The following is a 16,044-nucleotide window of genomic DNA, read 5'->3' on the forward strand; positions in this document are numbered from 1 at the left end:
TGTCTGTCTCGGTTGTGATGTCAATTACATTGACTCCATGAGATAAAAAATACAAAGCATCTACTGTAAAGCCTGCTACATCAGATGTAGTAAAAAATGTTAGGAATAACAGTGTTTAGAGCCCTCATTTGATTTTATAAATGATTAATCATAGTGCAGGAAAGATTAATGTTTAGGGTTTTTTGTTTGTTTGTTTGTTTTTGTCAGATTTTAAACACAGCACGAAAACATTTTGGAGCTGGTGGAAATCAGCGGATTCGCTTCACACTGCCACCTTTGGTTTTTGCAGCTTATCAGCTGGCCTTTCGCTACAAAGAGAATTCTAAAGTGGTGGGTTTACTTTTAAGTATGTCACTACTTTTTTTTCTTTTTTCTTCTTCTGTGTGTATATTATTTATTATAGAAAATTTCAAACATACTAAAAAATCGACAGTGGTATAATAAAATTCCAGTTTCAATAAATCGTTCATTATACATCTTGTATTAAGTTTTCCTGATGGTGTTGGTAGATTGCATATACTAGCTGGGGGGGCACATAAAAACACTTAGAAATGAAAGATTAAAATAGTTCAGATTTCTGCCCAAAGTTTTCCTGTAATTTAAAGATTACTTGAGGGGTCCCTGGGTTGCTCAGGTGGTTGAGTGTCTGCCTTCAGCTCAGGCCATGATCTTGGGTCCTGGGATTGAGCCCTACATGGGGGTGGGGGTGGTGAGAGGGGTTGTCCTGGCTCAGCGGGGAGTCTGCCTCTCCCTCTGCCTCTCCCTCTGCCTCTCCCTCTGGCTCTGCCTCTCTTCCCTGCTCATGTGCATGCATGCACTCTTCCTTTCTGTCTCAAATGAATAAATTCTTAAAAATCTTAAAAAATAAAGATTTGTGAGACATTGTTAAGTTTATGACCGAATTGGCTCAGACTGCTTCAGTTTAAGAATGATTTTACTTTCTTAGAGTCTTTACCAATTCTAAAGTGATAAGTTAATTTCATGCAGAGGTTGCAGGTACATAACAGGTGAGATCTAATTCAAGGTAGTTTTGACTCGTGAAAGTGCCTAGCGTTGCATTATAACCTCTCTCCAAAACCCTGAAATTGAATAATTTTATGAATTGTATATATTTTTATGCACTACTCCTTAAGCAGAATCATGGCTTAAGTCTTTAATAGTTTTATAGAAAATACTTTAATCCGATGTACCTGAAAGTTGGACAGTCAGGATAGTGTTAACGAATAAACCTCAGTAAACTTACTTTTCCAATAATAGAGAACCATATACCTGCCAGCTTGACACAGCAGCTTTTGGCCAATTTATATTATGCCACCTGCTCATTTGGTCCCTTTTCCAGCATTCTGTGTATAGATTTTGGTAACAATGGAAATAGCATCTAGCATTCACTGTGTGCCGTATACTGTGCCAAAGACTATCTGCATACTTGGATTACTGCATTTAATCCTTGTAGCAAGTCTGTAATGATTACCCTCTTTTAAAAATGAAAAGAGCTGATTGCTTTAATGAGAAATTTGGATGGTCAAAGATGGATAAACTTTAACCTCACTAGTAAAGACAACAATTTTAGAAATCTGTTTTAGAAATCATAGTGGTAAAGAGAAAAGAAAAAGAAGGTTTGCAGTGGCAGTGGTGTAACGGGAATTCATTCTCAACTAGTAATGGTGGGCATGTGAAATACTACAGTTTTTCTAAAAAACTGGCAATATGTAAGTAGAGCCTTAAAAGAACTAGTAATTCCACTTCTAAGAATTTATACTAAGACATAATTAGGGATTCAGTAAACTGCATGTGTATAGAGCATTAGTATTCCTTGGTATTACAGATTATGTCCAAAGGAAATAGTTAAGTAAATTATGCTATATTCAGTATGTGAAGTATTTTCTAGTCATTAAAGTGATTTCCAGTAACTTGGGAAAATTGTTAAGACAAAATAAGTGAAGAAAAAGAAATTTGATGCAGATATATGCAGCATGAACCCAATTTAACGCTTCTGGTGAGTTACTATAAAGTAGAAAACAAATCCAGAATAGACATCTCAGTGACATTGCATTTGCATAGGAAAAAGGTGTTAACATCAGAATGTTATTAGTGATTATTGCTGGGTAGTAGATTTAGGGATGATTACAATTTTTAAAATTTATTTATTTTCCTAATTCTGTGCAGTTGGGATATGTGTTGATTTTCTGATGAGAAAAAACCAAAATGACAAATATACAAAAATTACAAAGCCAGTGAGCACAAGTGGATATGTGCTTGATTCACTTGGGTGCTTCATAAAGAAATGGAGAAGGAGGAGGATGAGAGAACCTTGAGCTCAGCTTTCTTGCTTTTCCTGTTTGTTCCATAGAAGTTTCATATAAAATGAATATTCTTGAGCAAGTTAATCTTGAAATTAAGGTAATTGAAACTATTTTTTCTCTTTTAGGATGACAAATGGGAAAAGAAATGCCAGAAGATTTTTTCATTTGCTCATCAGACTATTAGTGCTTTGATCAAAGCAGAGCTGGCAGAATTACCCTTAAGACTTTTTCTTCAAGGGGCTCTAGCTGCTGGAGAAATTGGTTTTGAGAATCATGAAACAGTGGCATATGAATTTATGTCCCAGGTGATGGTCTTTTTCTCCTTTCTGTGTTGTTTAATCAGTTTTGCTATGTTCAGTCACCTGTTGTACTTAACAGTGGTAGGGGACATGGATTTTCTCTTCACTGAATTTGTAACTACTCCTTTCCCACTATCTTGGAACTCCTTAATACTATAATACTTAATACTATATTGATTGGTTTGGAGCAGCAAAATAGATCAGTTACTAGGTGCTGTAATGAGATTTAAGATTCCCAGGTGGGTCTTGGTATAAGTGTTTCATGGAGTGAAGAGTTCCTTTATTAATTTCAGTTTGAGAACTCTGGGTTAAATAAAAGATAAAACAAGTTTCCTTGTTGCAAGTTGTCAATTTCTTTCCTGTATCAGCTGTCTTTTTCCTCTCCATGGGAGGGGTCAGCATGTTGTGATGTGACGGGACTGCAGAGGATCTCACAAGATGGGGGTTTTGGTAGGAAGTACTTTAGAAGGTGCTCTAATAGATGGTAGTAAAGGTCTCTTCTCCTTCTTATTCACCAGGCATTTTCTCTGTATGAAGATGAAATCAGTGATTCCAAAGCACAGTTGGCTGCCATCACCTTGATCATTGGTACCTTTGAGAGGATGAAGTGCTTCAGTGAAGAGAATCATGAACCTTTGAGGACTCAGTGTGCGCTTGCTGCATCCAAACTTCTGAAGAAACCTGACCAGGGCCGAGCTGTGAGCACCTGTGCACATCTCTTCTGGTCTGGCAGAAACACAGACAAAAATGGAGAGGAGGTAAGGAGGGAGGTCATTCCTGACCATGTTATAGGAAAGGGGACTGTTAAGGGGGAATAGCTGCCATGGCCCTTGTGTGCTAGAGGTGAAACATTTGGACAAAGGAAATGCTTTGTTAATTAAAAGAAATGAAATGGACAGTAATGTATAATGTATAGAGAGTTACGTCCTGTGGTGAAGCCCCACTTCGAGTACATTGTAATATAGCAAGTTTATACCACTGCCTTTAAAAAGTGTATTTAATAAACATAAAACATTTAACATATAAATATGTAAAAACAAATTATAATTGTAAAGTATAGCTGTGTGCTTTAAAAAAAAATGAAGAGGATTTAAATTTGTTGTATGCCTGAAGAGCCACTGTAGGGTTATGTTTGTATCTTCGTATGTCTTCGTTAATCTCTTTAATCGACCCTCCCACCCCACCCTCAACCCCCTCACTCTTTTATTCTAGCTTCATGGAGGCAAGAGGGTAATGGAATGCCTTAAAAAAGCTTTGAAAATAGCAAATCAGTGCATGGACCCCTCTTTACAAGTGCAACTTTTTATAGAAATTCTGAACAGATATATCTATTTTTATGAAAAGGAAAATGATGCGGTAAGTAAACTATAGTAAAATATTGTTAGTGAGATAATATTTTCCCATCCTGCTCTTCAGAGATTTGATATATAGAAAAGTTTATCATCTTGGTAATTTCATTCTCTAGTATTCTTTTCTGTCTATAGATGTATCTCTCTAAGAGAACTCATTGTGTGTAAGAAAATTCTCATCTCTTTTGTTCATGAATATTTTATAAAAAATAGTCACTGTCTGTTTGAAAAGCACACAATAGGCTGATTGGTTATCTACAAATTTAGAATAATTCCTAAATGGAATATCCTTTTAGCAATATTACAGTGTTGGTCAAGATTTGTTGGTTAAATAAAATACTGCTTTTCTTGGTTCATGATGCTCTGTTTTTTATTGTTTTTGTTTTTGTTTTCGGGTTTTTTTGGTCAATTGCCAATAGTTGCTCAAACCAGGCATGATGTTTTCATCTCTCTTTTTATAATTACTTTGGTGACTATTGAGAGTAACACAAGAGTCCAAAACATTTTTATTGAATTATATTTTTTATATGATACATGCTTGATTATGTAACTGTACATATTCTCTTGTAGGTCACAATTCAGGTTTTGAACCAGCTTATCCAAAAGATTCGAGAAGATCTTCCAAATCTTGAGTCCAGTGAAGAAACAGAGCAAATTAACAAACATTTTCATAACACACTGGAGCATTTGCGTTTGAGGCGGGAATCACCAGAATCTGAGGGGCCAATTTATGAAGGTCTCATCCTTTAAAAAGGAAACAGTCTCACCATATTCTTTTCCATGTACATCCAGTGAGGGTTTTATTATACTAGGTTTCCCTTCCATAGATTGTGCCTTTCAGAAATGCTGAGGTAGGTTTCCTGTTCTTACCTGTGATGTCTTTTACCCAGCACCTCCAGACACTCACCTTCAGGACCTTAATAAAGTTATTCACTTCATAAGTGTTCAATCTGTCTGATCACCCCAGGTAGCATGATTGATTTGCTATTTAAAACTCATGTGGTCTATTAAAAAAAAAAAGGCAGAAACAAACCACCATTTATCTCAGCTACTAATGAAGCTCTTCTTCCTTTAATTCTGTTTTGTTGGTTGTGTAATTTCCTTCATTATTTGGGAGTACTAACTCAAAAGTGTCTGTCTCTCTGTTCTCTAGTCCAATTTGAGATTAATTTAGAGGAAAGGGATACTGTATGTGAAATTCAGCTTGGGCTTTTCCCTAATTGCAAGATAAGGCCATGTGTAATATTTTCCCTAAAACTAGAATATATTAGTGCATGTTTGAGAATTTTAAAACACCATGGTCAACACCAAAAGCTCTATTTTGCATATTTGGATTCAGTCATCCATTAAGAACCTATGTTGTCCTCTGGGCATATTTATCAAAATAATTTTGTTCTAAATAGTATAAAATAGGAAATTTGTGATTGATATAATTTATGTATAACCGTCATTATTGTAAATTTAAGGGGAAATGCATCATACAATTATGATTTTTTTTTTTTTTGCACCAGTGGAACAATAAAGTTGCTATTAACAATTTTGGACTTTCACCCTTTCATGCTAGATGTGTAGAAGGAGCTAGTAGAATGCTCGTGGAGTTTAATAGACAATCTTACATTACAGTATTTGCTTGTTCAATTCTCAGCTTAAGTTCTTCTTGAGCAAGGCACCATCTACTCTTTGGTTTATAGCCACTTGCTTTCCTTGGCCTTACCCTGTTCTCCTAGGCATGATGACTCCACTTAAACTCTCAGAAGGCTAATTTAGTGTCTTGAAACGACAAACATTTAATTCACCGTTTTCTGGCTTAGGAGTTTAGGAGCAGCTTAGCTGGTGGTTCTGGCTTAGGGTGTCTCAAGATTTTGGCTGGAGCTGCAGCCATCTGAAGGTGTGGTTGGGTCTGGCTTCCAAACTCATCCACATGACCATTATCTGGAGGCCTCTGTTCCTCTCCTTGTGGGCCTTTACAAGGGCAGCTTGAGTGTCCTCATGACACAGCAGCTGCCTTCCCCAGAGTGACCCATGAGAGAGGGCAAAGAGGCAGCCACATGCCTTTTTATGACCTGACCTTGGAACATACTGTTGTTTTTGCCTTACTCTGTTTGTTAGAAGGGAGATACTAAGTCTAGTTCAGTGGTAAGAGGAATTAAGCTCTACCACTTGAAGTGAGAAGTTGCAAATTTATGGGCATTTTCAAATGACCACCTCACTTAACATCTCACCATCTGTCCATCCCCCTGCCATTGATAGATGTCTAGCACTTGTTAGATACTGTGGTCTGAATGTTTGTGTCCTCCCTCCACCCCCCCCCCCAAATTAATGTTGAAAACCTGAGCCCCCAAAGATGTTGAGTGGTGGGGCCTTTGGAAGGTGCTTTGGTCATGAGGGTAGAATCTCATGAATGGCATTATGCCTTTATTAAAAGAGGCCCCAGAGAGCTTGCTTGCCCCTTTCCACTTTGTGAGGACACAGAGGTTGGCAGTAAGGAACTTGGAGAAGGGCCCTCACTCAGCCATGCTAGTGTCTTGATCTTGGACTTAATAGCTTCCAGAACTGTGAGAAATAAACTGTTTATAAGCTACTCAGTCTATGGTATTTTGTTACAGCAGTCTGAACAGACATCAGGTTTTATAGGAATAAGTGTCTATAAAGTTGTAGTATTGGTGCCATTAAAATCTATCAAGTATGCTTAGCTTTTCTGTAGAACCTGTTATTCTAGCAAACCCTTTCTGTACGTTGCAAATGTCACTTTACTCTAAACCTGATTGTGGAATGAAGTTGACATGTTCATTTTATTCACGTTCCATGAAATACAGCTGAAGGGAAAGATTTGCCTTGAGAATACTTGAATTTGAACTCAGAAAGGTTCAGCAGTAAAATGTTAGTATAGGGTATAAAGTATTTCATATTTTTTTTGTGAGGTGAAGAGACCAGATTTAAGAAACCAAAGGTCTTCTACTATTTTTTTTTAAACCAGAGTTTGGCTAATCTTAATTTGCAGATGTCTTTTCATTGAACAAAAGTTGAGCACCAGCTGCTATGTGCCATACATAGGCGCTGGGTATAAAGGTGAACAAGATATGGTCCCTAGCTTTGAGAATTTTCTTCTGGTATGAAGACAGACTGGCAATAATAAAATACATTTCTAGGAGCGCGCAGAAGGACTTTCGGGTGTTAGGGGTGTTGGAGTACAGCCTAGAGGGTTTTTTGAGTCTTCATGTGACTTTAAGTCACAGGGCGTCAGCCTTTTTTTTTTTTTTTTTTTTTCAGTCTTGTGACGCTAATGCTTAACTTGTAGTCCCATATTTTATAGCTAGAGCCAGGCTGTCCAGCAGTGTTCCATGGACTGAAGCAAGTTAAACTCCTAACCTGTCTGTAATGAGAGAAATGCAAAGAAAATGTGGACTAAGAATTAACACACCAATTTGGCAATTTTATGTCTAGAATCTAATGAATTAGGGCTTGTGTTTTGTAGGTCTGCTCCCTTGGTCCTTTTTCTTCATTTTTGGGTTTTGAAAGAGAGAGAGAATCTTAAGCAGGCTCCACTGACCATGGAGCCCAACCCTGGGACTCAGTTACCACCTTGAGATCATGCATGATCTGAGCTGAAATCAAGAGTCAGATGTTCAACCGACTTGAGCCACCAGGTGCCCCCAAAATACTGGTTCTTTTTTTTTTTTTTAATTTTATTTATTTATTTGATAGAGGTCACAAGTAGGCAGAGAGGCAAGCAGAGAGAGAGGGAGAAACAGGCCCCCCACCGAGCAGAGAGCCCGACGCGGGGCCCGACCCCAGGACCCCGAGACCATGACCCGAGCCGAGGGCAGAGGCCCAAACCACCGAGCCACCCAGGTGCCCCCAAAATACTGGTTCTTAATAGACTGGGGAGAGCAACCCTTATAGGTGGAGAGAAGCACTGAGCCTAGGTTAGGCCTGATGTTGAATGGGGAATTCCAAGACTAGGGAACGGTCAGTACACATCTAGGAAGGTGATTTAAGTGGAACACCTCCCAGAACATGTATATGTTATATACAATTCAGTATCCATAAGTAGAATAGCACTGGGTTGCACTGCATCTTCCAGCTTTAAGTTCATCTTGTACTTAAGTGCTCACTCAGTATTTTTAAAATTTATTTATGGAGAAGGGGGGGAGGGGCAGAGGAGAAGGAGAAAGAATCTTCAGCAGGCTCCATGCATAATGCAGAGCCCAATATAGGGCTTGCTCTCACAACACTGAGATTATGACCTGAACTGAAATCAAGAGTCAGACCCCTAACCAATTGAACCACCCAGGTGCCCCAGTATTTTTATTTTGACTAAGCCAGTCCCCCCTACTGTTCCTGTAGGTGGCACTATGTTGCTGTGGCAAAGACCAGTGGCTCTGTCTGGAGTGAGGTAGCTTGGATTCAAAAGTCCACTTGGCTAGCTCTTTGTTCTAGGCCACTTACTTAACCTCTGTGGGCCTCAGTTTCTTCATGTGTAAAATGGGACACAACCTGGACCACAGGGTTGTCATGACCCTTTCTATATCGGTTCTTGGATATAATCCATATAAACTTTGAACAGTATCTGACTTAAAATAAGCCCTCAAAGGTTAACTATCAATTCTTACTGGATATTAAAAATATCTGTAAAGGCGGAAGCACAAAATAAATGTTCTTGACTCCCCTCCCCCATATCTTTGGTGTGCAGAAAAAGTTCTGAGATAGAACAGGAAATTTAAGGGTGTTTGAACTGAAAGACACTTCACACCAACTGGGCTGCCATACTGAAGATCCTTTGGAAATGTATGTCACTGAAGTCGAAGACCCAGCTGTCCACATGGTCCTGTGCTGCTAATACTGCTAATTAAGTGGTTTTACTGTGTATGCCTGCAATGTACACAAAGCTTTTAATTCATAGCAAAGGAAACCTAATCGCCAATGGAGTGCCTGAGAGCTGGCCCCAGAGTAATGGTTACACTGAGCTCCTGGAAATTTAGAAAATGGCACTTTAAAATGGTACTTGGGAAATGATTTTGGTCAAATACAGTGAAAATGTAAGAAACAGGGGCGCCTGGGTGGCTCAGTGGTTTAAGCCTCTGCCTTCGGCTCAGGTCATGATCCCAGGGTCCTGGGATCAAGTCCCGCATTGGGCTCTCTGCTTGGCGGGGAGCCTGCTTCCTCCTCTCTCTCTCTCTCTCTCTCTCTCTCTGCCTGCCTCTCTGCCTACTTGTGCTCTTTCTCTGTCAAATAAATAAAATCTTTAAAAAAAATGTAAGAAACAGTAACAGATGGGAGACAGGATGAGCTGGCTAGAATAGTGGGGAAAGCAACGGGTCTTGTCCTCAGCTATTTCTTATAATACCTTATAATCACCCAAAGACATTTCTAAAGATGCCAAGCTTGGGCCCCCCTCCAAGCCCATTAAATCTGAAAAGGTATTTTTTTGAAAAGTGCTCCCCAAATGGTTTGAGAACTCCAGCTGAAAGTGAGGCAAATTGCATGAATGCCACAGAGTGGGCTTAGCCTACCTGCCAAAGCTAATGATTTTTCTATAGTGAACATAGATTACTTGGACAAAAGAGATAAAGAGTTTTTTGTTTCTGTTTTTGTTTTTAAAGCTCAAAGGAAAGTTCTTTTTACTGCTGTTTTTTCCCCCTCTGTCTCACTTAAGATTCATTTCTGCTGCTGCTGATTAGTTTCTTTGGGTCTTATCTAGATGTGCAAAACAGGGATAAAAAACTAGTTTCTGCTTATAGGAGGTAAGGACCAAAAGAATTAGCCATCATAGAGGTTAGAACCAAAGGGCTTTTAACCCCTCACTTTCCTACAGGAAAACAGGTGCACAGAGGTGCTGAGATATGTCAAGATCAATGTGTTAAGTGTCTTAAATCAAGAGTGGACCCTCAGTCTCCAGACTCCTGGACCAGCCTAAAGAGCACCATTGTGAACGCACCATACTTGTGGTTGCTCATGCAAACCCTTCCCTTTGCTGTCTGCCCTGGAAATGCCAGGGCATTTTCCCTTCCCACCCAGCACTGTTCTTGGGGAGGCAGCCATGAACACTTACCAGGGAGGACAAAAATCCACCTGGCACCCGTATCACCTTTCCACTGGGCCTTGAATGTGGACATGCGATCACATCTCCAGATGAGATTATGCTTACATTAAATCAGCACATACATCTAGTACAGGTCCAGGCATTGGGAAAATATCAGGAAACAAGACAACATCCTGCCCCCTTAGAACTTGGTAGAGTCTAGTGAAGAAGACAGACCTCAAGAAGTCAGACAGACAGTGTCAGGCCGTGACACGCATGAGTATAGCACTGGAGAACTAGAGTGTGAGGGCTGCTATTTGACATGGGTGACTGAGGAAGGCTGGGGGGGGGGGGCAGCTGAACTCAGGGTGAGAACAATGGGTGGAAAGACAAAGGTGCCTTAATAGGACTTGCTTCCTTTCTTTTTGAGATGTTATTCATTTATTTGAGATGGGGGAGAGAGAGAGAGGGACGCAGAGGAGGAGGGAGAAGAAGCAGGCTCTCCACTGAGAAGGGAGCCTGACACAGGCTCCATCCCAGGACCCCAGGATCATGACCTGAGCCCAAGGCAGATGCTTAATTAACTTACTGAGCCACCCAGGCGCCCTCCCCCCTTTTTAAAAGATTTTGTTTTTTAAATTAATCTCCACACTCAATCTGGGACTCAAACCTACAACCCTGAGATGGAGAGTTGCATGCTCCATCAACTGAGGCAGCCAGGAGCCCCCAGGTTTGGATCCTTCCTGACCATACTCATGACTGTAACACCTAGGGTACACTTTATAATGATAAAAATAAATCATGTGAAAGCACAATTTATATTGCATTTTAACTTTTAAATTTATTAAATATAAGTATTTAAAACAGGCAGTATTTGTAACCTAGTTTTGGCATCTCCTTTTCTTTTCCCTTTGAATATGCGGGGTCCTAAAATATCTGGAAGCCGAGCGGTGTTTTCCCTCCGCCCCTAGCCCAGCAACTCAGAACCCACCTGTGTCCCTGGCTGTCCCCCACACCAGCGGATTTGTGTCGAGCCTCTACTCTTCTCACTGCCGTGGTGACAGAGGGGGAACTTGTCATCGCTGAGGACAATATTGAAGACCGAGGCGGTGCACACCAGCCACAATTGACAGTTTCCTCCTGAACTTCCACTCCCTTGTCAGGACATAGGGGATGTACAGTAGGATGCAGAAGCCGCCAGTGGTGGCTGCCGCCACTGGTGGCTGCCGCCGGGTTGCTCCTTCCATCCTGGCCTGAGGTGCTCCAAGGTGCCCCAACTCTCGAGGGAGACTTGCAAGCCCCGGGTTCCCCACTCCGGGACTGCCCGGGTGCCGCCGGCCCCCAGGCCCCGGGGCCGCACTGACCCACGCGCAGGTCGCGACCCGCCAACTTGAGGAATTTGCAGCTGGAGCACAGGCTGTGGTCCACGGTGAGGGCCACCACGATCAGCGCGTGGCCCAGCACCGGCAGCGCCAGGAGCGCCGCCAGCAGGGCGGCCACCCGCGCGGAGAAGTGGCAGGCGTGCGGCCTGGGGTGCAGCCCTGGCCGGGGCCTCAGCCCCCGGGCACACGCGTTGCCCGCTGCATTGGCCTCCCTGCGGTCGGTGGCAGAGATGACGCGGGGCTGGCTAGGAGCGGGCGCTGGCCCAAGAGGTGCGCGGGGACACAGAGAGAAGAAACGCTTTGGTGCGGGGACCTCCTGCAGCCGGAGCGGGGCCGAGATTAGGCCCGGGCGCTGGAGCTGCGATCCCGGGTGTGTAGGATAGGGACGGTCCGTGGGGCGGGGCAGGAACCTGGGGGCGGGGCGCCCTGGCTGGGGCCTGCGGGCTGGCGGTGAGAGGCGTGCTGGGAGCTGGGCTTTGCTCTGGCAGTGGGCTGGGAGGAGGCGGGGGGACGGCTGGAGGTCGGGGTGGCGGGGAGGGGCCCCGGCGAGCGACTCTCGCTACGGGCTCCCATCTGCGAAGGCAGGGAGAACTGAGTCTTCCCAATAGCTTGTAACTACACTTCCCCACCCCCCGCCCGAAAAGGAATAATTTTGTTTCATTATGTTTTATGTTTTATCGTAAGAGTAACATGTACACGTGTAAAACAAACAATATAGAGGGCATCAGGTGGAAGTAAAACTTCTACCAGATCTCCTCCTTCCACTTTTAACATTTTGGCTTAAGTCTTTCCAGGCTTCAGACCCTTTTTAAAAATTAGCTTCCTGCCCCCGCCCCCTACCCCCTACAACTCTTTCCTCCCCCACAGAACTAGACAGACAAAACAAAAAACACACGGAGAGACAGAACACCGCACAGATTTGCAAAAACAAAAATGGGATTTGGCTGTTCCAACGTATAAGTTGCTTTTTCTCCCCCACAAAATAATAAATCTGGACATTTTCCACATCCATATGGAATACAGATCGCCATTATTTTCTTTAATGATATCGTTTTCCCATCGTATGATTGAGCATGTATTTGCCCAGTCTGTTTCTAAGAAACTGTGTTTCTGAGTTTTGTTTGGTTTTGCTTGTGTATCTTTTCTCACCTGTCCCACAGTTTCCTCAGGAGAAACTAATGCAAGCAGAATTGCTGGGACAAAAGGAATGCAGTTACTGTTTCATAGCAGGTTGCCAGGTCGCCCCTAAAAAGTTGTTCTAATTTATCGTTGAACCAGCCACTTACACATTTTAACAGTGGTATGAAACTGAGGAAACCTCATTTAAAATAGAGGCAGGGTACCAGAAGGGGAGCTTTCACCCCCTACCAACTCTAGGGCAATTGCAGATCCCAACTCATACCTTGCATTTTCCAATAGGAAGCAGGAAGAAGATTTTTTTTCCTTGCCCAACGACAGCCCAGCCAATGAGAAACTGTCATCACTCTTCTCACTTTCCTCCAAAGGACTTTTGTTCAAAGCCTGGGCCCCCAACTTCCCTCCCCCCCCAATAATGTTCCTCTCCTTTGTTCTCTGGACCAGCCAGTGGTTTTGCCATAACTTTCATGTCCAAATTGCAATTCCTCTGCCATTTCTTAATAAATCCATTTTGCTGGTAAAGTAACTGGCTGCTTCATTTTCAAGGTTGACAGTAAGTAGTAATAGTGTGGGGTCTTATTTTGGTGTCCTAAAGCTCCCTACTTCTCACCCGGGCCCCTTTGTTTCTCCAGCATAGAAAATCCTACCTTGTGGGGAACTGGCTCAGAGCAGACTACCTGTTGGGAATACAGGATTGTCATGGGGGAGAAGCAGTCTTTCCCTAGAGAGAGTGATAATCCCATAGGGAGAGGGAGGTGGTTGGGAGACTACGAGTTAATGCTTTTATCTCCTGGGTTGGGCTGAATTAGGTAGCTCCTCCCGGAGGTTTGGGGTGTGTGTGTGTGTGTGTGTGTGTGTGTGTGTGTTTCTGAAAGGCTGTGTGTGAAGAAGGGGTGTGTATAAATTATGGAGATGATACCTGCTTTGTCTGTCCGGTTATTTGCCTCTTGCAGACCAGTTTGTTCTGGTGGTGGGAAAAGCAACCCAGTGTCATGGATATAAATTCTTGGACCACAGAGCAGGGATGGGCCCTTGGGGGTCACTCTGAGGTGACTCTCAGCTTTTTTTTTTTTTTTTAAGATTTTTAATTTTTTCTTAGAGAAAGAGTGCATGGGGGATAGAGGCAGAGGGAGAGAGTCTGAAGCACACTCCATACTGAGCACAGAGCCCAAAGTGGGGCTCGATCTCACAGCACTGAAATCATGATCTGAGAGTCAGATTCTTAACTGACCCAGCCACCCCTCAAGTTTTTTGAATCACAACTCACATAGAAAATACTGTTTACATTCTAACCAGTGTACATACACACACACACTGAACACTTGTGCATGTACACACATATTGGTGAGGAAAACGTTTAACAAAAATAGTAACTGCCCTTAGTATGATGAATTCTGATACTTTTGGTTCTACTGTATATTTTTAGTTTTTAAATGCTGGTCTTGACCCACTACTTCTATTTCATGATTCTCAACTGGCTATCAACCTGCATTTGAAACACAGTAATCTAGTTAATCTAGTTGAACCCACTCATTTTACATGTGGGGAAACAGGCCAGAATGGGAAGAGACTCAGTCAAGGACATGCAGGGAGCTATGGTTGAACAGACCTGGTTCCAGACTGATGCTGACAGACGTGGCCAGTAGGGAGATGACTGTCCCTCTCAAAGATGTATGGGAATCAATAGCTCTGTTATACGCTAGCAATAACCAATTAGAAGTTTGTTGCAGGGGCGCCTGGGTGGCTCAGTGGGTTAAGCCGCTGCCTTCGGCTCAGGTCATGATCTCAGGGTCCTGAGATTGAGCCCCACATCGGGCTCTCTGCTCAGCAGCGAGCCTGCTTCCCTCTCTCTCTCTCTGCCTGCCTCTCTGTCTACTTGTGATCTCTCTCTGTCAAATAAATAAAATCTTAAAAAAAAAAAAAGAAGTTTGTTGCAAAAAAATCCCATTAACAATGGCAACACAGGCCACAAGTATTTATGAATAAACCCAACAAGAAATGTGTAAGAAAAGTGTGAAGAAAAATGTTAACTTTATTGACTTAGGAGAACCACTAAATACATGTAGAGACAAATGTTTCCTCATATTTAAGACCCAATAGTATAATATCTAAATATCCTTCAGTTAGGAGAGCCTGGGTGAATCAGTCCCTTACGTGCCTAACTAGATCTCAGCTCAGGTCTTGATCTCAGGCTTGAGAGTTCAAGCACTGCATTGGGTTCCACACTTGGAATGGAGCCTACTTAAAAAAAAAAAAAAAAAAAAAAATTCTTCAGTTAATCTGTAAACTCAATTAAATGTCAACTAAATCCCAAGTTTGTTGAGCAAAATTCACATGGGAAGGAAAATGCACAAAAATAGGCAAAACATTTTTGGAGCAGTGTGAAGAAGAAGAGGCGAGAACGACCCCCGGACCCGCCAAAGCCTGCGCGCCGCTGCATCCCCGCGTCCAGCGCTTACGTCCCGCCGCCGTCGCCACCATGCCCGAGAGAAAGGCTGAGGGGGGATGCTAAAGGAGATAAAGCCAAGGTGAAGGACGAGACACAGAGAAGATCTGCAAGGTTATCTGCTAAACCCGCTCCTCCAAAGCCAGAGCCCCAGCCTAAAAAGGACCCAGCAAAGAAGGGAGAGAAGGTACCCAAGGGGAAAAAGGGGAAAGCTGATGCCAGCAAGGATGGGAATAACCCTGCAGAAAACGGAGATGCCAAAACAGACCAGGCACAGAAAGCTGAAGGTGCTGGAGATGCCAAGTGAAGGGTGTGCATTTTTGATAACTGTGTACTTCTGGTGACTGTACAGCTTGAAATACTATTTTTTATCAAGTTTTATAAAAATGCAGAATTTTCTTTTCCTTTTTTTTCCTTTTTTTTTTTTTTAAAGCTATGTTGTTAGCACACAGAACACTTCATTGTTGTTTTGGGGGAAGGGCATATGTCACTAATAGACTATCTCTGAAGCTAGATTGACACAAAGGGAAAAACACCTTTCCCTCCTAGTTTTGAGAAACTTCCTCTTGGCTCCCAGGAGGAGGGGTTCCTAGACGTTGACACACGCGAGCCGCCTGGGCACAAATCCCTTGGTGGTGTGGAAAAAACTAAAATTCAGTTTTTATGTCCTCTTCTCCCTTTCTGCCTTCAACATAGACTTGACTCCCTTAAACCCAGAGACCTGTTGGAACCTGACCCCCAAGACATGGTTCCCAGTATGTCAGGCAATCTGGACTTGACAAAGTGTCACCACTGAGATGGCGTCCCTCAAAAGAGTTCCTTTTTTAGCTCGTGGATCTTCAGATGGATAATCCTGCCATTTTCATTCCATTTCCTGAAAGTTCCTGCTTGTGAAAAGTTGTTAAACAACATGCTAAATGTGAACTCTCCGCCCTCACTCTAAACTTCCCTGCTCCGAGCATCACATGAAGACTGCATTGGGTTTTATAGTGGCTTTCTGATTTTGGTAGTCCATTGAAGAAGGGAGTTTGAAAGTTGTTGTATACTGTTAACGATTGTCTGCCCACGTCCTGCCTGAAATACCATGATTGTTTATGAAAAGTATC

The 16,044-nt window shown here is 42.5% G+C and overlaps 2 protein-coding genes across 2 annotated transcripts in view; both read left to right on the forward strand.

Annotated features, from left to right (window-relative positions):
- The window catches only part of VPS35 (VPS35 retromer complex component), a 29,658-nt gene extending 23,126 nt beyond the window's left edge, over positions 1-6,532 (forward strand). Inside the window, exons 13-17 of the mRNA XM_045988483.1 lie at positions 208-330; positions 2,429-2,608; positions 3,121-3,360; positions 3,815-3,958; positions 4,522-6,532. Coding sequence (XP_045844439.1) covers positions 208-330; positions 2,429-2,608; positions 3,121-3,360; positions 3,815-3,958; positions 4,522-4,701 — 867 coding nt within the window. The 3' untranslated portion in view covers positions 4,702-6,532. The remainder of the gene's footprint in view (positions 1-207; positions 331-2,428; positions 2,609-3,120; positions 3,361-3,814; positions 3,959-4,521) is intronic.
- A 7,519-nt stretch (positions 6,533-14,051) lies between these two features.
- On the forward strand, positions 14,052-15,507 carry LOC123930514 (non-histone chromosomal protein HMG-17-like). The gene is made up of 2 exons (XM_045986741.1): positions 14,052-14,134; positions 14,873-15,507. The coding sequence occupies exons 1-2, from the start codon at positions 14,052-14,054 to the stop codon at positions 15,243-15,245; spliced, it is 456 nt and encodes a 151-aa protein (XP_045842697.1). The 3' UTR covers positions 15,246-15,507.
- Positions 15,508-16,044: the final 537 nt, after the last annotated feature.

The sequence above is a fragment of the Meles meles genome, chromosome 19, assembly GCF_922984935.1.
Source record: "Meles meles chromosome 19, mMelMel3.1 paternal haplotype, whole genome shotgun sequence".
NCBI lineage: Eukaryota > Metazoa > Chordata > Mammalia > Carnivora > Mustelidae > Meles > Meles meles.